Source organism: Hippocampus bargibanti, linkage group LG05 (assembly GCF_051943395.1).
Source record: "Hippocampus bargibanti isolate YZ-2025 linkage group LG05, ASM5194339v1, whole genome shotgun sequence".
In the NCBI taxonomy this organism is placed as follows: domain Eukaryota; kingdom Metazoa; phylum Chordata; class Actinopteri; order Syngnathiformes; family Syngnathidae; genus Hippocampus; species Hippocampus bargibanti.
The window spans coordinates 32175368-32193443 of record NC_142738.1 but is presented as its reverse complement, the minus strand read 5'-3'; the positions used below and the strand labels follow the sequence as shown (position 1 = coordinate 32193443).

The 18076-nt window shown below is 44.5% G+C and overlaps 1 protein-coding gene across 5 annotated transcripts in view; it reads left to right on the top strand.

Annotated features, from left to right (window-relative positions):
- Positions 1 to 18076, top strand: part of ndrg4 (NDRG family member 4) — a 42405-nt gene that overhangs the window by 16940 nt on the left and 7389 nt on the right. For 2 of the 5 annotated variants that reach the window (XM_088995774.1, XM_088995773.1), the window contains exons 1-8: positions 5855 to 6043; positions 8186 to 8291; positions 15929 to 16049; positions 16250 to 16312; positions 17313 to 17373; positions 17462 to 17548; positions 17667 to 17723; positions 17799 to 17902. In XM_088995774.1, the coding sequence (XP_088851900.1) occupies positions 6023 to 6043; positions 8186 to 8291; positions 15929 to 16049; positions 16250 to 16312; positions 17313 to 17373; positions 17462 to 17548; positions 17667 to 17723; positions 17799 to 17902 (620 nt within the window). In that variant the 5' untranslated portion in view covers positions 5855 to 6022. Of the gene's footprint in view, positions 1 to 5854; positions 6071 to 8185; positions 8292 to 15928; positions 16050 to 16249; positions 16313 to 17312; positions 17374 to 17461; positions 17549 to 17666; positions 17724 to 17798; positions 17903 to 18076 lie in introns of those variants that run through there. The other 3 variants (XM_088995770.1, XM_088995769.1, XM_088995771.1) reach the window with 2 other exon arrangements.

The following is an 18076-nucleotide window of genomic DNA, read 5'->3' as shown; positions in this document are numbered from 1 at the left end:
ATCCTCTCTACCGCCCAATGTATTTCTGTTTACAAGTGTCATTTTTACAATGTATGAATAAACTACATTACTCTGTTTTTCATTTGGCAGCCTTCTTTTGGATGCACATATTTTTTCCTTGAATCGGTTTATCGGTTTGAAATAAGTAGGAAGTTTGTGTTGCCAAAGGACTCGTAGTTCTTCACAAACCCCTGCAATGTAAGGTACTGCTACTCCTCTCTTTTTAGTATCTTCCGAATTTTTGGTTTCATTCCCTATTCTTTTCTTTTGACATTTGTTAAAAGACCACTAAGGGTAACCACAGTTTGTGAGTGCTCTCCTGACGTGTTTTGACTCCTTTTCTCTACCTTTGACGCTTGTTGGGATGATTTTAGCCCTAAGCTGGAGGGTTCTGATAACTCTTAGTTTGTGTTCTCAAGCAGTGGTCCCCAACCTTTTTTGCGCCACGGACCGGTTTAATTTCAGACAATAATTTCACGGACCGGCGGCTACATACAACAAAATAAAATGATACGAGAGGCATGGAAACTTTTTTTTGCCTTTCTTTTAAATATAATAATAAACGTGAATCTATTGTGTATTTTTATGCAACCTTATGAGCAGAGTCCTGGTAACATCGCGCCAACAACGTAACATCGTCTCTGCCCCTTAACGCTCTATGGTCACCATGGTAATATTTAAACGTGCCTTCAAAATAAGATACAGCACAAAAACAAGTCCAAAGCGCATGAAAAATACAACTCACTGCAACTGAATCAGTGGGATCCCTGAGCTTGTTTCTCTGCAACGAGACGGTCCCATCTAGGAATAATGGGAGACAATGACACCCGAAGTGTCTTGCATGTCCAGTCTACTCCGTAGTTTTGTTTTGGTTGCTGTCACTGCAGAAAACCCCGCCTCAAACAAGTAAGATGTCGGAAACTACAACAGGGTTTTCAGTGCTGTTGTGGCAATCTCGGGGTATTCTACCATCACTTTAAACCAGAACATCTGCAGAGTTGTTGTCTCAAACATACTTTTAAGTCCGCCATCATTTGCGAACTCCAGCAGTTGTTCTTGCTCTTGCACAGGCATGCTGGATTCACCTGCTTTGTTGACAAATGGGTTGCGGATCCATTCCTTGGCAGTTCGTCAATGAAGGCTCGGCCTCAGTCTTTTCCAAAAACCCTGCCAATGTTTGAAACGTGTCAAATACACTGCAATTCAGGCGCCGTCCCCACAAACACAGTTTGTCTTTAAATGCAGATACTTTATCAGCCAACTTGAAGACAGTTGTCATTTCCCCCTGAAGTGACAGATTGAGTTCATTGAGCAGGTTGAATATGTCGCACAAGTAAGCGAGCTTTGCCACCCATTCCTCGTCACGGAAATGCGCTGCAAGCGGTGACTTTTCATTTTTTCAAAATAAAACATAATTCGGACTCAGATAATAAATAAAACAGAAATCATGTAAATTATTTATTCTTTCTGCGCGGCCCGGTACCAAATGACCCACGGACCGGTACCGGTCCACGGCCCGGGGATTGGGGACCTCTGTTCTAGAGGGTGGTTAGATTCAAAAAGTAAGTATTGGTCAGTGTGCGTGGCCTTCCTAAAGACTTATTTTTTACTTGTTTTTAGCGCTCTGTCCTCTTTTATGATTACTTTAAAATCCAAAAAGGCTACTTGATTCTCTTTAATGTCGTTGCGAGTAAATTTAATATTGATGTCTACCGAGTTGAGGTGATCTATGAAGGATTGAATTTCTTGTTTTTTAATAATGACGAAAGTGTCGTTCCCATATTGAAACCAGTGCCTTGGTTTTGTCCCTAGGAAGAATGTGAGGGCCTGTTTCTCCATCTCTTTCATGTACAGATTCGCCACTATGAGTGAAACTGGGGAACCCATAGCACAACCGTGAATTTGTTTGTAAAATGTTTCCCTCAATTGAAAATACGTAGTATTAAGGCAAATTTCCAATAATTGGCAGATGTGGTCCGGTTTAAGTTTGGTTCTTTCATACAGAGAAAAGTCTGCCAGCTGTCTCGTCCTCACCACTGAGACGGCTGCTGGGGTAGGAACAGTGTAAAGACAGAAGTCACATCATAAGATGCCAATGTTCCCTCAGGTTCCAATTTGAGGTCTTTGATACCTCTACGAACCTTGCGGTGTTCTGTATGTAAGGTTTTGTGTTACCAACCAACGGAGCTAAGATAGTTTTATATATAGATATTTATATACAATATAGCCAAATATTTCAATAAAGAGTTTGTCAAATGTCTTTATTTGTTGAATGGTGCTTGTCAAATCTCCCAGCGAAGTGACGCGCAGAAGTCTCGCAGAGCTTGATCGTGGCGTGGAGTCGAGCAAGTCGTGGTGAGAAGGTCTCTGGGAGTTGCGTCTGCCTCTGAGATATTCTCTGCCGCTGTCCCACGACGGCTGCCCTTTATACTGTCCGAGCGTGGGAAATGTGTCAGGCTGAGATTCCCATCAAAGCCGCGGTGCGCACCTGTGCCGCCACAGGGCTCCCCTCCTGGATCCGAAGTCGGTGAAAGCGATGAAGGAAAAATGAAGAACAATTAAAGAAAAAACAAACGTCGTTCGGAGAGGCCAGGCACGATGACGGTCGATCACCGGTCATGGCGGGCGTCGGTGGGGAGGTGGCCGAGGAAGTTTCGGTGGTTGCTGAAGTCGTTGTACGCGAGCACGGCGACGAGTGCTCGCGGAGTCGTTCGGCTGGGGTCGGTCGAGTCGGGGAATCAATGAGGGGTCGTGAGGACGAAGGAGCGTGGGGTTGGTCATGCTGCCGGGCACGTACAGGCTGGTCATCGGCGACGGTGACGTTGATGGCGCTGCCATGGCGCTCTGCAGGACAGAGGAAGAACGCTGACGTCGGCGGCCGAGTCGGCCATGAAGCGTCTTCCCGATGTCCGATCGTGGACATAGACGATGTCCGATCGTGGACATAAACAATGCAGCAAGGAGTCGCCAGGCGAGTTGGTCTGTGTTGGCCATCGGGGGTGATGCAGGTTTCACTGTGGGGGGCGGGGCACCCACGGGTGGTGGCGGGCCATCGAGAGCTCCTGAGAAGATGCCGGGTTCACGGGCGGCTGGTAAATCTGGGCCTTTCCATTCGGAGAGTTGATTGGGCTGGCTGGCTCGCCAATAAAGAGTTTGTCGAATCTCTGTATTTGTTGAATGGAGGTTGTCAAATCTCCCAGGGAAGTGACACACAGGTGTCTCGCAAAACTTGATCGTGGCGTGGAGTCGAGCAAGTCCGATGCTGAGCAGGTCTCTGGGAGTTGCGTGTGCGTCTGCGTCTGAGATATTCTCTGCTGCTGTTCCGCGACAGCTGCCCTTTTATACTGTCCAAGCATGGGAACTGTGTCAGGCTGATATTCACATCACCTGTGCCGCCACAGATGTGCATGGGTCCAAACCAGATACTTGGCATCGCGTTGTACATGCAAGGATGAAAAGGTTTCTCCAGCCGTCATCTGTACTTCTTTGAAGGTGTCGTATGTTTCGCTTCTCATCTGTTAAGAAAGTTATATTATATCCGCATTTTGTGAAATGCTGTAATACTGAGCTGATCTGGCAACCCAGCCACAACGTGACGTCACATGGTTTGACAGCTTTCAAAGCCAATGCGTATGTGTGAGACTTCTCGTACGACGCAGAGAGATGCGATTGCTCTCTGCGCTCCGGCTAATAAATACTTGTATGATCTCAACAAGAAGACCATCTCGACTCTTTCGTCTCTCAAATGCATTGCGAAAGCGCTGAAGATCTCAACATCATCCAAGAGGCTTTGTCAGCGAACTATTTTTTTTTTTGCTGGTAGCTCTGGCCCTATATACTGTATATCCCTAATGTCCAAAGGTGGCGCTGTCAGACCTCTCCTTTGATAGGTCACTGCTCTAAGGTTGGGGTGAGCAGAGGACGTATTCCCTAAGGCTACACTGATTACTGATTTTGTCCTGACTGATTATGGTCTATGACTGACCCAGATTGCCCCATTCACTCTGGTATCCCCTCATCAGAACATAGAGAGCATTTGCCCAACTTGGGCACGGACTTTAGGCAGTGTGTCAGGGAGGTAAGGTGAAAATTACGCAGCGCCGACAGAGTCATATTTTGACTTGAGCGTGTCATGACATTACAGCTCAATGAGCTCCATTTGGAGATTGCTCGGTGCGTTATTCAAATGTAAAGGGGTTGCTAAAAAGTTCAAATCTATATTTTTGGCCCTCAAAGTCGGCAAATCGGCACGCATAAATTCAGACACTTCAAGCCCCAAGTATCGCCAATGCCATGGCATTTTCAGCAGTTTCGGCGCTCGTAGAAAAATGCTAATGCAATTGCCGGACGATTGCCACACATGGAGCCATTTCCCTTCCGTTTGTGTTTTTAAGACACGAACGATAAGTGTGCGCGGAGAGCAGTGCCTCTTCTATCGCTTAGCAGCAGAAAAGCTTTGGCTGCACCGCCTGCTCTCCTATTGGCCGCATGTAGATGTCGTCACAGCGTTTTGACGCTCTAATTAAAAATGTTTTAGATCAGGCGTCAGGGCATCAAACGCCACCCTTGCGTGACTCTCTGCGCCTCAGCGCGGACTTGCGCTCTGTCGCTGATGTCGCGTGTACACAACATTCATTGTGTACCTGCGCTGACGCCACCCAGCGTTTGACGCGTTCAATGTGTAGGCACCTTTAGCGGTACATGCGCTGTATCACGGGCCGGCGGGCCAGATGTAGCACATAGTTGAAATCATCTAGCGGGCCAAATAAAATTGTATTGCGGGCCAAAATATGCCCGCGGGCTTGAGTTTGACATGTCTGGTTTTGTATCGATGTGTTAGCGTTAGCTTGTGATGCAACGTGACTAGAATCAAGGAGAACTCAAGTGCCGAGTAGAATGACTTGCAGTTGAGAGACAGCGATTCCAGCGATTTTTTTTTTTTTTTTTTTTTTTCATACCCATTATTTCAAACTCGGTGTTATCTTCACACATTTTTAACTTAATAAAGGTGAGAAGCAAAACACGTCAATATTTTAGATCTCCTATTCTCATTTCTTTCACCTACTATACTGCATAATGTACTTTGCAGTAAAATTAAAGTTAGTATTTTTTTCAGGTCATTTTCCAATGATGAACTTATTTTATGCTTTTCCTCTCCTCTGTGTATTTGAACTGATGAAGAATGTTAAGGGAACTAAGGAAATGAAATATTTTGTCAAAGGTACTGTGTAGTGCAAAATGTTCCCGGTGCAACTTTAAAAACAAAAATTGAAAAAAAAAAACCTGGGCCAACAGATTTCAGGTTCATCATCAGGTTGGTTGCTTGATACGAACATTATTACTTTATTATCGACATGCATTTTTTGTTTTTTTTATTTTTTAAATCTACATAAGGATGCTGTTTATTTTGGCTTATATAGTCAATTCCCTGATTTCTATTTTCTGACACTATTGATATGCCTCAATGGGACATCGATGTGGACTGTGTATTAAAAACTACAACAACAAAAAATTCACAATCCACACGTACGTTTGTAATGACAGCATTTTGTGGACTTGACAGTTTCTGTTTTGATGACTCAGCAATGTGATGTTTCAACCAACGGAGTTACAAGACAAATGGCTAATGGTCCCAACTGCAATTAAAATGTAACGGGATGAGCATTGAGCCTTGAAGCCGATATGTGGCTGCGGTGCTGATGAGAGAGGATGTGGAAATGACTGCCAGTAAATTTTATCCAATTGTATGATGGAGGTGCAGAGTTCTGGCCAATCCTAGCACGCGTACACCCCCCCCCCCCCATCTTATTATTGCCAATCGCGTGGGAGAGCGATGAGAGCTGAGAGGGGGGAGTATCAGCTTGAAGGTCTGGGTGCGGGTTGTTTTCCAAGCAGACAAAGACACTGCAGCAGGGTGCAGCATCGTCTTCGTTCTCCAACGGGTACTGACCGGAACCTCAGGAGAGGCCTGACTAGCTGCATCTTCCTCCGTTTGTTGAGCCAAAGAGAGAACTGTGGAATCATGCCTGAATGCTGGGACGGGGTGAGTGGACTGGCTCCAGGCTACGCGGTACGCTGTGGCGAGTGATCCGTGCGATGCAGGTTGTGGCATGCTGCAACGGTGAGCTGCATGTGACTGGAATTTATCAATGTGGATGAAGATAAAATTATATCAGAACGCGTCTTTTGTTTTTGTGTAAAATATATACACCGAAGGAGTAATTGCAGAACAAATAAGACCATGCAAAAACTCCAAAGCGGCATTTCCAGGCTGCTACAGTATATACGGTGTGATGCCATCTGACACATTGTTTTCATCCGGAGCTAAAACTGCAGTGTGAGAGTAAATCGTGGGTCAGTCTGTTCATTTGGCCCACTGACACACTTCATGCCACCATGGGTGATCTTTTCTGCTGCGCATAAATGTGTGTACGTGTACTTGCGCGTGGGCAGACGTGCCTGTTGGAAGAAAACATCCCGCCTCTTTGTGGCCATTTTGTTAACCTTGAATTGAACAAATACAGATGGAAACAAAATGATCATATGTCAGTGTTTTAGGTCGTGACACAATGACACGGGAAAATGGATCATGTCAAGGGATATAGGCCTGAAAGCATTTTTTCTGCACCATAAGAGCCATCTCTCATGATTCTCCCTTTTTGACATCTGAAGGTCATGTTAGCACCTTCTTAAGACTGTGGTTAATCCAATTGTTAAAAACAATCTTCTAACAAGTAACTACCTCAAATCGAACAACAATTCTCCATTGTGATGATCCGGAATTAAGAAGTTCATGTCGCAGTTTGGTGGTAGTGCATGGCAGCGTGATTGCAATTTTATCTGTGGCCAAAGGTGAGAAGGTGAGGGTTTTACGCAGCCTTGTTCATCATTGAGCTCCAATAATAGTGAGTCCTTTGGACATTATGTGAATTACTTCATGATGAATGTGTTACGTTGAATTGAACTTGTGAGTATGCAATATCTGAGATGTGATGTGGAGATGTCCATCAATAAGTAGTGGTTGGAGAGATATTTTGCTGAGGGCGTGCGACATCCCGATGGGGGCATTGAAGCTAATGAAGGTGCCGACCCGTCAGCGCATCTTTCACCACAGACCAAAACTTATCAATATGTTTGCCCCGCGTGTTCTTTCTTTGTTTGTGTGGTTATGGAAACACGCATCTCATGTCATCAGTCATTTTTTTTTTTCAGGCTCCGATCGTCAGCTCTATCAATTATTGCAGAACGTGTTCTCTGTAAAGTGCTCAAAGGCATCTTTTAAACGGAACTTCTCCTTGTTGGTACCAAATCCAGCATACGCAAAGCCAATAGTTTCTCCCTTACTATTGATACTTCCATTGTGTCCCCCTGCCCTCAGGTCAAGACCCCGGCTGTTATCCTCAATGGCTCACTATCTATCCACTCCCATATAAATAACAGAACCCGGTCCGGGCTCAACCTCTTCGGATGAGGGGCGAAACGTCGGACACCTTCAAAAATGTGCAGATGATGGTTGAAGAGACCTTTTCATTGATAACTTACTTTCACCGACGCAATATCAATCGTCTCTGTCCATCTCTCACCCCACACTCCACTGCTATCCTTGTCCAGATTCTCGTCACCTCCCGTATTGATTATTGCAATTTACTTCTCCTTGGTGTACCTTGAGTGTTTTGAAAGGCGCTTACAAATAAAATGTATTATTCCTATATATCCGGTAGTCGAGTGGTTAGCACACCGGCTTCACAGTGCAGAGGTCGCCGGTTCGCGTCCCGGTCCGGCCTCGATGTGTGGAGTTTTCATGCTCTCCCCGGACCAGGGTGGGTTTTCTCCGGGTCCTCCGGTCTCCTCCCACATTCCAAAAACATGCATGGCAGGCAGATTGACCACTCCAAATTGTCCCTAGGTGTGAGTGACTGTTGTATGTCTTTGTGTGCCCTGCGATTGGCTGGCAACCAATTCAGGGTGTCCCCCGCCTCGTGCCCGAAGACAGCTGAGATAGGCTCCAGCAACCCCCGCGACCATAATGAGGAATAAGCGCTACGGAAAATGAGATGAGATTCCTATTATTACTACCCAGAGCATGGAGACAGGCACATTTTGGATGACTAATCCAATTATTCTTTCTATGTATATGAATTCTACATGAGTGGATGTGTTTGAACAACCCTGTTTTCCTTGACAGGAACATGATGTTGAGACCCCTTATGGGATGCTCCATGTGGTGATCCGCGGTGCACCCAAAGGGAACAAACCTGCTGTCCTCACCTTTCATGATGTGGGACTCAATCGTGAGTAGTGTGGATGCCTATGTGATTTCTTTTTCATTTTTCATTTTTTAAATGTCACACAGCGGCAATCCAGGCAAGAGGGGGGAGCAGGGTGAAATTGTAATCACAAAATACAGTAGAGTCTCGTGATATCGATATCGGTTATATCGATAGTACCGCTTATTACGATACCATTTCCATGAACGCAAGGAGAAAATTACATGCGCGCAGGATCGGATATATCGATAGTCCCGGTTATATCGATATTTTTTCGGACTCCCGAGAATATCGATATAACGAGACTTTACTGTACTGCAGAAACTCAATCCTGAACATACAAAAAAATCCAAAGTAGCAACAAAAAACATAACTAAAGCAAACAAACTAACAGCAACATAAACCAATGATAGCAAGAAACATGTTTAAACAAACAAAAGAGTGACTCGACCTTGAGTGGTCGGGCCATGAGTCCTTTTGAGGCAAGAATCACATCATGGTGTGCAGCTGCAGGAAGCGCCTTACAGCACCACCGTCTAACTTTGAAAGGTGTGTAGGCTAGGCTAGTTTAGCTGTTGTCCTTTTCATATGTGGCATGTACAGCTATTTTGATCTCCTTATATATATATATATATATATATATATATATATATATATATATATATATATATATATCATAATCATCTTTATTGCCAAGTATGTAGAACACACAAGCAATTTGTTTCCGGTAGAACACGCTGCACAGGTATCATCAGTATCATCATACAATTCCATTTGGGCTACTGTTCAGAGAGTTAATGGCTTGGGGGAAGAAGCCGTTTAAATGTCTGCTGGATTTGGTGCGCATGGATCGGTAGCGCCTGCCTGAGGGGAGTAGCTGGAAAAGGTGGTGGGCAGGGTGCGGAGGGTCCAGCATGATTTTCCGCACCCTAGTTTGGATTCTTGCAGTGTGCAAGTCCTCGAGAGTGGGTAGGGCGGTGCCAATGATTTTTTTCCGCTGTCCTAACTGTCCGTTGAAGTCGGATTTTGTCCATTTTTGTGGCGGCCCCGAACCAAACGATGATGGAAGAACTCAGGATGGATTTGATGACAGCCGTGTAGAAATGTCGCAGCACCTTCTGTGGCAGGCCATGCTTCTTTAGCAGCCTCAGGAAGTACATTCTCTGTTGGGCCTTTCTCAGGATAGAGTTGGTGTTGACCTCCCACTTCATGTCCTGGGAGACTGTGATTCCCAGGAACTTGAAGGTCTCGACGGTTGACGCGAGGCAGTTGGACATTGTGAGGGCTAGCTGTGGTGATGTTTTCTGAAGTCCATGATCGTCTCTACTGTCTTGAGCGTGTTCTGGTTGGTTGTGACGGCTGCACCAGAGCTCCAACTGCTCCACTTGTTGTCGGTACGCAGACTCGTCGCCCTCCTTGATGAGACCGATGACGTGGTGTCGTCTGCGAACTTTATGAATTTGACAGGTGGGTGTGTTGAGGTGCAGTCGTTCGTGTAGAGAGAGAAGAGCAATGGAGAGATGACGCATCCCTGCGGGGCTCCAATGCTCATGGTTCGTGTTGAGGATTATATTTTTCCCAGTCTGACCTATTGGGTCCGTCCTGTCAGGAAGCTGAGGATCCACTGGCAGATCGTAGGGGACACACCAAGCTGGAGAAGTTTGAGGATGAGGAGTCCTGGGAGGATGGTATACAGTGGTACCTCGGTTCTCGAACAGCTCACTGTTCGAACAAATCGGTGTTGGAACAAAATATTCGAGATATTCTTGCTTCGGCGTTCGAACATCAATCGGTGTTCGAACGCCAATACGGCGCGTGAGTGCGTACGTGAGGGTGGGGAGCTGAGCGCCGCACGGCTCTGTTCGTGACCAACAATTGTCGCTAGCGGACGTGCTGCGTTTTGCTCTAGCGTTTAATATAGGTGTACGAAGAGTTTTAGCCCCTAATCATGCCTCCAAAGAAAGTAAGTGCCGCTTAAAGTGACAAACGAAAAGTAGTGCGTACAACTATTGCATTTAAGAAAGAAATAATCGCAAAATATGAAGGAGGTGTGCGAGTGTCTGATCTGGCGAGGGAATACACCATGGCGAAATCTACGATCAGTACGATATTAAAGAATAAGGAGGCTGTGAAATCTAGTGATGTGACTGTGGGCGTGAGAGCAAGTGTCATTGGATAGATATTTGAAGAGAAAAGAACATCCTGTAGCCGAGTCATCCGTAGCCGTCACGTTCCGAGCGAGAGTGACGGCAGCTGACTCGTCGGAACGTAGTGGAATGTTTGGTATCCCAAAGCAGGCGGCAGAGACGTACTACCCAAGCAGGATGTTTATTCACAAATCAAAGAAAACACAGCGAGTAAGAAGGCAGGGGGTGATCCGACCCGCTTACTACGCCAAAAAGCAAATGGCACACGAGGGTGCAAAATGACGCAATCCCGGAAGATGACATCAATTTACGGGACGCAGGGAAAAATACCTCGGACCGGATACACTCGCGCATCGAAGGAAGAGTCCAGGTACGGTGGCGAGGTGAGTCAATCATCCGGCATTCGCGAGGCGATCACGAACCGTATAAATGCCCCGTGTCCGTGATTACAGAATGACAGTGGGTAAAGAACGGCCGGTAGAGGCAGAGAGGCAGCACGCCCCCGCTGTTAACTCGCAAGTGACAGGAGCAAAGAGGTGGTTTCGGTGTTCGAAAAAATTGCTTTTCGAACAGGGTCCTGGAAACGAATTATGGTCGAGAACCAAGGTACCACTGCATATATATATATATATATATATATATATATATATATATATATATATATATATATATATATATATATATATATATATATATATATGTTTTTGCAGGATTTAATACCTCACCATTTTATACATCTCCAAGTGGCTCTCTGGTTTTTCATGCCTTACTCCAATCAAATTAAAATTAATTTCAAGATAACTCTTTCCGATTCACATATTTTATTGCAGGTGAAATGTAGAATTTGCCATACAGAAATATCATATATCAACAAATGCAACTCTGCAACTACATCTGGCATGTTACTCATCATGATGAGTTTTTTTCATGAAAACTGTTCTAAATGTCAATTTGGTTTGGTGTGTGTTTTTGATGACCTGTAGCAACATTTGGATGATGAGGGAGGGAGACTGGGAAGAAGTTCAACAGCAGATGTTATAACTGAGGTCCAGTTATGCCTGCCAGGATGGAAAATTGCATACTGTTATCATCGAAGGACCAAAACACTACTTTCCAAAATCTCTCCCTCACAAAGCAGCTGCTCTGCCATGAGAGTGTGTGTTCTCCTCATCAGGGGAAATTGTATGTAAAAACGCAACAAACACACATTTAAAACAATATAAGTTATTTTTCAAAATAAAATGTTGTGAAGATAAAGGGCATACGCATCCTCATTTACATAATTCCACATGATTGAAACATATTGATACAATATGGATCATCAAATCAGTCTGTCAAGTGGGTTGACTGCAAGGATTCTTGAAGTACAGAAGGTGTCAGTGGTCAGCGAAACAGTCTCAACACAGTGTGCCATTGTGTCAACATGTTTCATTGCAAACAAAAAACCATGGCTGAAGCAAGCAAACGAACAGCAACATAAACCAACGACACCAACAAACATGACAGGAACAAAAAAAAAAATACTTTTTTTTTACTTTTCTGTCGAAACTCAGTAATCAGCATGCAGTAAATACCCATGATTGGATTGGATTGGATTGGATTGGATAGGATTTGCCCTTAGTCTTGCAGTGGAGAAATTTACATTTCACAGCAGAAAGGATACATACAGATATTGAATTAGGGTCAGTGGGCATTGTAGGCATAGATTGTAGTCAAACGCCAATTTCCATACCAGCAAAAAGTCTTCTTCCAAATTCTTGGTGTTCACAAATTATTTGCATTTGCAGATGATGTTTGTCTCGCTGAGTTAAGATTTGGCAATGCCACTATAAGTGTGCAGCAATGTGTACACTTGAAAAGACAGCAACCTAAAACATGGCAAAAGATAGTTTTGAGTTTTGATAAGAAATATGATGTGAAGCAGCCTCCATGTTGGCAAGAATAAAACCGTCAATTGGGACAAACGAACGGAAGAGTGGGAAAAAGAAGTGATTGAAAGTAGGTCAGAAAAACATCCATGTGCTGTAGAGGGAGGCGAGGCAGAGCCATTGAGCTTTGGCGGTTGAGGATAGTGTGCGATAGTGCAAGCCCCGCTATAGGCCTCTTTGCTCTTGCTCGAAGTAATGGCAACCATGGCATGAAAAGTAACATCAAATGTACAAAAGTATCACATTAAAGCCCTGAACCAGTCGAGACAATAAACCATTGAAAAATGACATAGTTGACCGATATCTGCATCAGTACAGATAAAATGATTGGTGTTTACAACCAGACCATTTGAAAATTCATATTCATCCTAATAATAAGTTAATCCTACCAGTCACTCAGTCAAAAGGAGAAAAAAAGGAAAAGAAATAGGACCTGAATATAAAAATGTGAACATTTCAATTGATTCGGGGAATAGAAATCAGGACACAATACAAAACTGAAAAATATTCCAGATACATTTGTATGTGGTGACAAGACAGCAGTGAAAAAGATGAGGACGAGAGAAACGGGGGGGAGGGGGGATAGAAAACAGTGCAGAGAGAGAAAGTAGGTCATGGAGCCAGTGAAAATGCAGACTGTAAGTTTGTGATGGATAATTCATTGAGAAACACCCTCACCTCCAGTATGTCCTCATACAGCTCTGATGTTCTTGGCGACATCATTAAATTGGACAAAATGTACCTGGAGCAAAAAAGAAAGATGCAGTGTGCATCTGTCGGTAACTGAGATGTCAGGCGAATTTAAGCATTTAATTAACGCTGCTTTGTTCAAGCCTTGGAATGCAATGTTGCTGTGTGGTTTCACTGAGTCTGACATGCGTGCGGATTCAAAGCAGGCCAACCCAAGGGAATACCGCGTCCTAGTGAAAGCGACTAAAACATATTACTATGAAGAAAATATTTGGGTCCACTTCCCCTTGAGCCAGGTCACAGAATCAACATTAAAACCTATGGTGCATCTCCAAATAGATCACATATGTACCTCGACGGCTCATTAATTTTGGACGATTCTCACCCACCTCTCCTCTCTCTCACCAAATATAATTATTCTGGGAGACTTCAGCATACACATGGACAATCCAACCATTCCGCTTACAATTGACTTCACTTCTTCCCTCGATAGCCTTGGCTTCAACCAATTTGTAAACTTGCCTATGCACACACAAGGACACATACTAGAAGTGATTTGCTGCGCTGGATTAGATCCCTCCAACTACACAGCTGATGATCTACCAATAACAGACCATTACCTCGTTACATGTAATGTTTCCATCACACTCTCCACCACCAAATCCCCCCCGTGTTATCAACTTTTGTTAGATCCAAGACATCAACCCGGACTCCCTTGCTTCAATGTTTGCCTCATTATCTCTGGATTCAAGCTCCTCTCCTGATGAACTGGTTTCAACTCGGACCTCAATGACATACTCAACACGCTCGCTCCTGTCAAATCCCGCTCTATTTTATTTACTCGTTCTGCTCCATGAAATCGAAAACACGCCAGATTGAAAGACTTTATCGAAAAAACAGACTCACTCTGCACAAAGATATGCACACTGCTCAACTTTTTCACTACAAGAACTGTATCTCTCATGCAAAATCACAATACGACTCTGGAGTCATTGACTCAAATACTGGAAATACTCGGGCTCTTTTCTCTCTGTAACAAAATCATTCAACCCTCCACCCCCTCACTTTTATTCCTCAGACACCTGTTATTCTCTCCTTCTATTCTTTTCTGAAAAAATCCACCATCATCTTGGCTCCTCTGTCCCCTCCCCCAAACTTCATACCCCTTATCATCTCTTATCTTCTTTTGAACTCCCTCATCCCTCTACAATCTCGAACCTCATAACTAAATCCAAGAATTATTCCTGTCAATTAGATCCCTCCCAACAGTTGTGGTAAAATCCTGCTTGCCATCTCTCCTTCCATTCATTTCAGCCATTATTCACTCCTCGCTATCCTCGTCCCTGTCCCGCTCAAAACTGCAGCTGTCACACCAATTCTTAAAAAGTCTGGATCTGATCCCAATGACTTCAAAAACCTTTGCCCCATTTCTCACCTTCCCTTTATTTCCAAAATCCTTGAAAACGTTGTTTCCTCCCAGGTAATACTCTTACCTCTCCCAAAACGATCTCCACGAACCATTCCAATCTGGTTTCCGCCCCCACCACAGTACAGAATCAGCTCTCTTAAAAGTCGCAAAAGATTTTCTTTTGGCAGCTGACCCTGGTTTACTGTCCATCCTCATCCTTCTTGACCTCACCGCAGCTATTGACACAATTACCTCTTTCCTCCATCCTCCTTGACTGACTTTCCTCCATTGGGCTTACCGACTCGCCCCTACACTGGTTCCACTCTTATCTCTCTGGCCGCTCTCAGTTCATAGATCCAAATTAACTCCTTCACAGTCATCTCCTGTATCTTCTGGTGTGGCCCCCAAGGCTATGTCCCGGGACCCCTCCTCTATATTACCTACCTTCTACCCCTTGGGTATAGTCTACGTAAATTTGGTCGACACTTTCATTGCTTTGCGGATGACACCCAGCTCTATCTCTCCAGCAAACCCGACGCCTCTCTTCCACCTTCTTCCCTTTCACTCTGCCTCTCTAAAATTAAATCCTGGTTCACCCATAACTTCCTCAAACTCAACAGCGAAAAAAACTGAAATTATCCTGGTTGGTACCAAATCCACCTTACGCAAAGCTAACAGTTTCTCTCTCACTATTGAGGATTCGACCGTTTCTCCCTCCCATCAGCTCAAGAGCCTGGGTGTCATCCTTGACAGCACACTATCTTTCCACTCCCATATACAGTAAATATTTTAATCCGATCTGCGTACTGCCACCTACGCAATATCAATCGTCTTCGCCCGTCTCTCACTCCTCACACCACTGCTATCCTCGTTCATCGTCTTGTCACCTCCCGAATTGACTACTGCAACACTTCTCCTTGGTGTCCCTCACAAATATGTCCACAAAGTTCAACTCGTCCAGAATTCTTCAGCCCGGATCATCACCAGAACCTCATCCTCTCACCACATCACCCCCGTCCTCCAAAAGCTCCACTGGCTCCCAGTCCAATACAGAATCAACTTTAAAATTCTTCTTGATACATTAAAAGCTATCCATAGCCTTGGCCCCATACCTATCTGACCTTCTTCAAATTTCTATTCCCTCTCGTTCCCTCAGATCCTCTTCCTCCCTCCACCTCTGTGTGCCCTCTGCCCTTCTGAACACAATGGGGGACAGAGCTTTCAGCCGATCTGCCCCCAAACTCTGGAAGTGACTTCCTCCCAACATTCGTAACATTGACTCTCTTGCTACCTTCAAATCCCATAACAAAAGCCACCTATTTAAAATGGCATTTTCTGTGTAGCTTTATCTCTTGTTTCTATTCATTGTATTTCTTATTGTATCTATGCTTGCCTATAAGGTGTCCTTGAGAGCTTTAAAATGCGCTTGAAATAAAATGTATTCTTCATTTTATAGATTGTAATCTGCCATTTCTTTCACTCCTGCAGACAAATTATGCTTCAATTCATTCTTCAATAATGAAGACATGCAGGAGATCACCAAGCACTTTGTGGTTTGCCACGTCGATGCTCCAGGGCAGCAGATTGGAGCGTCACAGTTGCCACAAGGGTACATTAAAGCAGATTTTTACAAGGATGCGTTCTGTACCGGTACTTCATCCACTTGATGTCAAAAAGAAATGACTAAATAAATAAAAATACACCATTTGGATTGAGACTGCTTGTAATTAAGGAGTCGCTTGTGCAACCATTTTGAAACTTTGTCTCTGACATGGGGCTGTGGTCTTTGCATGTCCTCTCTTTCCACAGGTACCAGTATCCCACTATGGACCAGTTGGCGAGCATGCTGTCCACTGTGGTGCAGCATTTTGGGTTGGTGCATTTAACATTGCATTAATACTGTACAACACTGTGTTTTGGAGTCTTGCCATTTCTTGGCACATTGTGTCCTTGTTTTGTTTCTGGCTAAAATGATAGATTCTATTTCTGGGCTGCACTGCAGGAAATCTGTCGGGGAAAATGCTTTTGAGTTACACACTGAAATTCACCCACAGACATACTCAAGTGCCACGGTCTATAAGAATCAGAATCAGAAACCCTTTATTGGTCCCACAATGGGGACATTTGCAGTCCACAGCAGCAATTTGAAAGGGGATGGGGTGAGTCTACGGAATTGATTCAAAGCGTGAAGTAGTGTTGAACACAATTTATGTCCATTTGACGTATAGGTAGTCCAACTTCCTGTGTGGAGTTTGTATGTTCTCCCCATGCTTGTGTGGCTTTTCTCCGGGTCCTCTGGTTTCCTCAACACATTCCAAAAACATCCATGGCAGGTTGATCGAACACTCAAAATTGTCCCTCGGCGTGACTGTGAGCCGGTTGCTTGTCTCTGCGTGCCCTGCGATTGGCTGGCAACCAATTCAGGGTGTCCCCCGCCTCGTGCCCGAAGACAGCTGAGCCCCGCGACCCTAATGAGGAATAAGCGCTACGGAAAATGGATGGATGGATGGAATTAATGAATGAAAATGCATATTTAAATCCCTTCATGTAGTTTTTGGAAATGCAAACAGGCTTCTAAACAGTGTTGGAAAGTGACACTTGAGGATGAGTATCCCGTGTTGGCATGGGCAAGCATGCCAAATGTCCCTTCGCAACTCCCCTGCCGTATTGTCTTCTTGCCAACTGTCACAGGCAAATCTCAACGTGAAAGTTGCCTGAATTTCATATCAATCATGAAGTGAAGTACATACATTCATATACAGTGTGTGTAAATTGTGTACTATTACTATGCCTAACTCCAATGCTCAAATCTAACATCTATTGTGTCTTGGGGGGGGGGGGGGGGAACATCACTTTCCCTAACTATTTTTAGATTCAAGAGTATCGTTGGGATTGGTGTTGGAGCTGGATCGTACATCCTGGCCAAGTTTGCTGTGAGTCCAATTCAGCGATTTTGGAAAGATTTGCAGTATTTCCAGAAAGGAGCCTATCTGTGAACCCTGAAAACGTTTCTGTACTTAGCTCATCTTCCCTGACTTGGTGGAGGGCTTGGTTCTGCTCAATATTGACCCCAACGGCAAAGGATGGATTGACTGGGCTGCCACAAAGGTACCCGACGGAATGTTTTCTGTGACGGATTTCGGTTTCTAAACTGCAACACACCCACGATAGGGATGAAAGCATTCCGTCCATCCCCTGCAATGTGCAATCTGTGTCCTTTCTTTAGCTGTCAGGACTGACGAGCACCCTGCCAGACACTGTCCTGCCACATCTTTTCAGTCAGGTACAAGAGTCCTCGTCGTACACTCGCCTTTTCCACAAGAGCCAGAAAACCACGGAGCTTTTTATTTGGGTACAGGAGGAGCTGATGAACAACACTGAGCTGGTGCAGAGCTACCGGCAACAGATCAATAACACCATCAACCAGTTCAACCTGCAGCTTTTCTGGAATATGTACAACAGGTAGAATGGTGGTTTGATTATCATTTCAAGGTACTATATGGACACGTTATCCGAGATGATTGAGCATCTGTGCAGGAAGCATGTTCATCATTATGATGACTTGTTATCTTTAAGCCTCACTCGGAAGTCTTCCGGCCTCAAGCCCAACATAAACATACTCTTCGGAGACACACC